At 32.0% G+C, this 6690-nt stretch overlaps 1 protein-coding gene across 1 annotated transcript; it reads right to left on the bottom strand.

The window, feature by feature from the left end:
* Window positions 1-943: 943 nt before the first annotated feature.
* LOC140452663 (uncharacterized) lies at window positions 944-6041 on the bottom strand. Its single transcript, XM_072546982.1, has 3 exons — window positions 5165-6041; window positions 4120-4627; window positions 944-1013 (listed from the first exon to the last, which is right to left on the bottom strand). The coding sequence occupies exons 1-3, from the start codon at window positions 6039-6041 to the stop codon at window positions 944-946; spliced, it is 1455 nt and encodes a 484-aa protein (XP_072403083.1).
* Window positions 6042-6690: the final 649 nt, after the last annotated feature.

The raw sequence follows: 6690 nt of genomic DNA, 5'->3' as shown, positions 1-6690 counted from the left end.
TGGAAAATTTGAAGTAATGAAAAATTATTTAATTTTTTTTCTTTGACCTGGAAAATTTTGTTAGGGATCCAAAACAGTATGTTTAAAGTAAATATTATTATATTATTCGTTTTTATCAGTTTGGGCTACGGACGCTTTTCCATTAATTATTACTTGACATCAGTTTTCAGAAGGTGTTGGTTTCTGCCTGCAGCATTTATACTAAAGAAAAATTCGTGGAATATTTTTCGTTGACTTAGAAAATTGTGTTGGGGACAGAAATCCTACTTCAATTTTAAATTATTCTCTATAACGTAAGCAGTCTAGTCTCGTATATAGAAGCCAATTGCTTTTGCATGCCTTGTAAAAAGCATTTTACATAACGCAAATCAAGTAATAGTCGTCATCGTATCTTTAATAGTTAAATTGTGGACAACACATTCTGAGACTGTTTTCTATTGGCATGTGAAAGCAACACTATGTTTATATAGTGTTCAGCTACAATTGTGAAAATCACATATATATTAAACATCGAATCGAACTTCTGGATAAGCGTTTCTATTGTATTATAAACTTTTAATATACATCTTTAAGTTTATCGCCAATCTATTAACTAACATTATATTGATATCATAACATATTAATTAATATTATGATATGGTTTTATCTATTTCCGCTACTGTTGAGTTACCTAAATCTCTTTGTCAGACAATTCTCGGGAACGAATTGGAATATTTGGTTTATTTATGCACTACGAAAGAAAAGCTGTTGAATTTAGCTCTTTGTCTAGGAATATATGAAAATGGATAGAGAAGGAACCAATTTAGAGCTGTGTTCTATGGAGCTGCTATTCCATACTTGTATATTTGATCATGTGTGGATTAGTATCTCCTTAGAAAGTAGTTCACATAATGCAAAAAGAAGAATAATAATAATTTTGTCACTTCCTTATAAATTGTGAGTATTATTTGTAAGCTCTTTCAAACTTCCCATAGATATTTGTAGTATTTTCGCCAACATATTTAATACCCGATCTAAAACAGTACATTTAAAGTAAATTTATGATTCTCTGTTTATCACTGCGAGCTACCATTCGATTAGCTATATTCTTTTATCAATCAGTTTTTATAATGTGTTACTCTCATTGCGGAAAATTTGAAGTAATGAACAATTATTTTCTTTTACTTTGCCCTGAACAATTGTGTTAAGGATTCCAAAACAGTACTTTTAAAGTAAGTATACATTATTCTTTTGTTATTATTTTGGGTAATCCCAAATATTTACTCTTCTCTAATCTTTAATCTATATTTAGTGTCCTCTATGGAATAGAAAGTTGGAGAATTACAGAATATGCCATAAAACCATTAGAGGCATTTAAAATATGGTGCTAACGACGTATGTTGAGGGTCTCATATATACTCCAGACAAGTAACAAAATTATTCTCCAGAGAATAAGAAAAGACAAAGAAATTGTTAACACCACAAAAAATAGAAAATTGGCTTACTTTGACCACATCATGAGTAATGATAAATACCGACTTCTGTAGTTGATTCTACAAAGCAAAATTGAGGGTAGGAGCGGTCCTGGACGTAGACGTATCTCCTCGCTGGCCAATCTTAAGAAGTGGACAGGTCTAAGATAAACTTATCTATTTCAAGCTGATGTGTATAAATAAAGATAGGTCAATGTGTTCGCCAACATCTCTAGAAGATAGGCACATTTAGAAGAAGATTGATTTGGTCTACAGACGTTTTTCTATTAATTATTTCTTGTGATCACTTCTCTGAACATGTTGGTTTCTCATGCAGCATTTAAACAAAAGAAAAATTCGTTGCACTTTTTTCTTTAATTTGGAAAATTGTGTTGGGGACAGAAATCCTACTCCAATTACGAATTGTTCCCTTATAAGGTAAGCAGACTAATCTCGTATTTGCTTTTGCATGCCTTGTAAAAAAACTTTACATAACGCAAATCAAGGATTAGTTGTCATCCTATCTTTAATAGTTAAATTGTGGACAACACATTCTGAGACTGGTTTCTATTGGCATGTGAAAGCAACACTATGTTTATATAGTGTTCAGCTACAATTGTGAATTTTTTTTTTTTTTTTTTTTTTTGGCATAGACTTTTAGTCATTCAGCCAGACTCAACATGGTAAAAAAATATTGTCTGAGTTTATATTGAAATAAATATACAAAACAGATAAACGGGGTCACTCTCTTCTCGCCTAGGGGCCCATCAAGGCATTTTTTTTTACATACAACACTAGGCCACGGTAAGAAAGGAATTTAAACAATTGGGTTAGAGACAAAGGTTACGTTATTAACTAATGTATAATTATTCACATGGTTATTTTACTATCTTTTAAAAACATAACTAATAAATCATACTCTGCTCTCGAGTCTAATGATAATAGGTACTGAAGGTTCCAAGGGGCTAATATATTGTGTTTATGTAAATTATTTATTAATCTGGATGAAGTTATAATATTTCTGGGGCAACTGAAAAATATATGATCTAGGTTTCCTTCTTCTGTACAAAATTCACATTGATCATTATCTAAAACCTTAAGTTTAAATAAATGTTTGGGGTAACAAGCGTGCCCAAATCTCAGTCTTATGATCGTGGTAACATATTTTCTAGGTACATTAAAAAACTTATACCAAGGAGTTTTAGGAATATCTGTTTGAAGAGAAGTGTATCTATTTGGGCTAACAATGGAATATTCATTCCATATATTATCCCACCTTTGGTATAATCTTAATTTTAAGGAAGCCAGAAAGTCGTAAGCCGTGATTTTATACGAAGTTTCTCTACCAGACATAATACTTTCTCTTGCTAATTGGTCTACATGTTCGTTATTTTCCAAACCTATATGTGCTTTAATCCAACCAAAAAGTACATTTTTGCCCCTTGTTACTAACTTTTGTTTGATATCCTTAATTTTGTAAATATAAGGGCAACTGTACGTATTTGGCAATCCCGGTTTCCCAATAGAGGTCAAAACTGATAAAGAATCTGATAATATCACTAAATGGTCCGAGTTACTTTCTGTTGCATAAAGTAAGGCCTCATATATTGCAAGAGCTTCTGCTGTAAAAATAGAGATCTGGGAGTTCAACTTAAATGTGCGCTCTATTCGTTCCAATGGAATAAAAAAAGCGCATCCAGTGCCGTTTGATGATTTGGAGGCATCGGTATATATAACGACGGAGCTTTCGAATTCTGATAATATTGAGTAAATAATCTTTCTATTTATGTGTATACTGCCACTATATTTTGGTACCATGATATCTGCATTTGAACCATGATATGTTGCATATGAGATGTTTTGAAGTGTATACGTAGCTTTATCTATCTCTTTTAATGTTTCCATATTATGTTGCAAAGCTTCGCAGACTAAAGGCGATTTCTTTTTTTCCCAGTATTTAGTAGACAAATCATAGCAATTCAGAGTGATGAGCTTTGTGTATAACGATTGATTTTTTATATATGTCTTTACCAGAAATTTTTCGGTCAGGAAGTTTCGTCTGATATTTAAAGGTAGTTCCAAGGCTTCCAAATACAAGGGTTGAATTGGTGTGGACTTCATAGCACCTAAACATGTACGTAGAGCTGAATTATGTATTACGTTAATTTTATTTAGCAATACATTACTGGCTGATCCATTATATATGCTTCCGTAATCCAAAATGGAGCGAATATACGCTCTGTAGAATAATAAATTTACGTCTACATCAGCACCCCACCACGTTTTATTGATTGATTTAAGGAAATTTATTCCCTTGTTGCATTTGTTTAACATATCCTCAATGTGATCCTTCCAAGTCAAATGTTTGTCAAGTGTCATCCCTAAATATTTGACCTTATTTTTTAGTGGATATTGATGCTCTCCTAATTTAATTATTTGATCGTTAGGTTTATAATGTCTGGTAAAAATGCAAACCTGAGATTTATTACAAGATAATTCAAAATTGTTTTTATAAAGCCATTTTTGAAGTAGTTGATAGATACTATCCAAGTTTTTGATTGCTTTTTTATATTCTTTGTGTTCTGTGTAAATGCAGAAATCATCTGCGTATTGTATGAGGTTGAATGGTATGTTATTTATTTTAATATTGTACAAATCCGCTACGTACAAATTAAACAGGATAGGACTCAATACAGAACCCTGAGGTAATCCTTTGTTTACGATTCTGGGACCTATGAGCATTTGTTCTTTTCTTAAATATACTAATCTGTTTGAATAAAGATTAACAATACTATCAGCAAATTGAGCTGGAATTTGAAATATTCTTGTCATTTTTTCTTTGAGTGCTGTTAGACACACAGAGTCATAAGCACCTTCTATATCAAGAAATATTACCGGTAAGTAATTGTTCCGGGAATAATTGTTTTGAATGTCTACAACTAGGGAAGCCAATGCACCCAAAGTACCAAAACCTTTCCTGAATCCGTATTGTTCTTTGGGTAGAAGGTTCTGCTCTAGTAACCACCATTCTAGCCTAGCCTTAAGTATTCGCTCTAGAGTTTTTTGTACACAAGATAATAAAGATATGGGTCTGTAAGCTTCAACTAATTTTAGATTTTTCCCAGGTTTGGGAATAGGAACGACAATAATATGTTTGAAGGCCGAAATGTTAGAACCTTCTCTAATTATCTGATTAAAAATATTTAGAAGTAACTCTTTTGCATTATTTGGTAAATTAAATAGCATAATATATTTGATTTCATCATAACCAGGAGAAGTGTTAGGACGGTCACTAAGGGCACAGTCTAATTCTAGCATAGTAAACGGTTTTAAGAGAAAATGGCTATGATTCGGATTAAATAACATTAAATCTTCGTGATTGTTCACATATGGTGGTGCAATTTTGTCGAAGAACTCTGCTATCCACAAATCTTCTAGTGGTAATGGAGCATTGACCCTTTTCCTGTTCATTTTTTTCGCTTGATTCCAAATCGAAGTAGGCGACGTTTGTTTATTTAATTTTGAGCACCAATCAACCCAGCTTTGTTTGGCTTTCGATTTCAATAATTTCTTAGCGTGTGCACTAGCTTGTTTACATTTAATAAAATTTTCAACTGATGGATCTTGCTTGTATTTTATTAATGCATTTTTTCTTTCTGCAACAATTAGATCACATTCTGCATCCCACCATGGCGAAGGAGTCCGTTTCTTACACTTAAAGGGTTTATATTGGCTAATAGATTGTATGGAAGCTTTATTGATACAGTCTAATAAAAGATTATATTTTTCTTCAGCATTTGGGGATATAGGTCCACTTTCATTTAAAGTATTCTCGATTATTTCAGCGTACATATCCCAATTAGCTTTTTTAGTATTCCATTTACTTTTGGGATATATGGTCTTATTAACAGCTCTTGGGTATTCGAATTCTATTTTTACAACATAGTGATTTGATCCAAGTGTATCAGAATCTACAGTCCAAAATGTCTTAGTAAAAATGGAAGGAGAACAAACCGTAATATCAATCATAGAATCTGAATGTCCTGGATTTCCTTGACAAGTAGGTTGGCCGTTATTCATCACAATGAAATCAAGATCCTGTAGGGTCTCTACAATTTGATCGCCAATATTATTATTTTTTGATGATCCCCAGAGCGCATTGTGGGCATTCATATCACCCCCAATAATGCAAGGGTGCTTCACTTGTGAAAATAAGTTTGTCCAATCTTCTATTCTGGTTTTGGTTTTTGGACATCTATATACAGAGAGAAAACTCAAGTGAGTATTATCGTAATTAACTTTAATACCACAGGCAAGCAGCTCTTTATTGAAGTTTTTATTTAATTTTAATATTTCAAAACGGATACCAGTTTTTACCAAAACAGCGACACCAGCAAAACCGTCTGCACGATCTTGACGAACAATATTATAACCTTTAAAATTATATACAACATTATTTTTGAACCAGGTTTCACTTAAAAGAGCAATATCAACATCTTCTTTAATAAGAAAATTGAGTAGGCTGTTTTTATTTGCAACAGCTGATCTAGCGTTCCATTGCATAATTTTAAGTTTAGTGTTTAAAGCCATAAATTTAAGTACCTTTAAAAATATCCTCGAGAACAGTATGCAAACCCTTAGCTAACAAATTATTATCCAGTGTTTCTGCATCCTCAAATGATTTTACATTTTTTATAAATTCAGAAAAAAATTTGACTAACGAAATAACCATCTTATTTTTTTCACAATCTATTGAACTATTAGGTTTATTGGGATTAGGTGGTAGAGGCTGTAACGGGCCAAATCTAAAAGGAAAGGTGGAGAAATCTGTAGGGGATTGTGAAACAGGAGTAGAAACTTTCCTTTTTTTAAGTGCATTATGTTCAGTATTAATCCTACTAGGTCCAGGATGAGTAAAGTTTGTTGATTTTTTCATATACGATCTTGGAATGGTAGGGTGAGATGACATATCGTCATCAGATACGTTAGGTAGTTTTGGAAAATTTTCTTCAAGATTTGACAATATCGAAAATTTATTGTTACTAACAAATTCGGAAAAAGATGATTCTTTAAATCTTTTTGCTTCTAAAAAGGAGATTTTTTGATCTAACATAATGTTTTTAATTTTTTTTTGTTCCTCATAAACGGGACAACTTTTAGAGATCGAAATATGATCTTTACTTTTACAATGTATACAAAAAGTTTTTTTAGTGTCGCATATGTGACTATCATTTTTAAT

Source organism: Diabrotica undecimpunctata, chromosome 11 (assembly GCF_040954645.1).
Source record: "Diabrotica undecimpunctata isolate CICGRU chromosome 11, icDiaUnde3, whole genome shotgun sequence".
In the NCBI taxonomy this organism is placed as follows: domain Eukaryota; kingdom Metazoa; phylum Arthropoda; class Insecta; order Coleoptera; family Chrysomelidae; genus Diabrotica; species Diabrotica undecimpunctata.
Note: the sequence above shows the minus strand (reverse complement) of the source record. Positions and strands in the feature narration are given on the sequence as shown.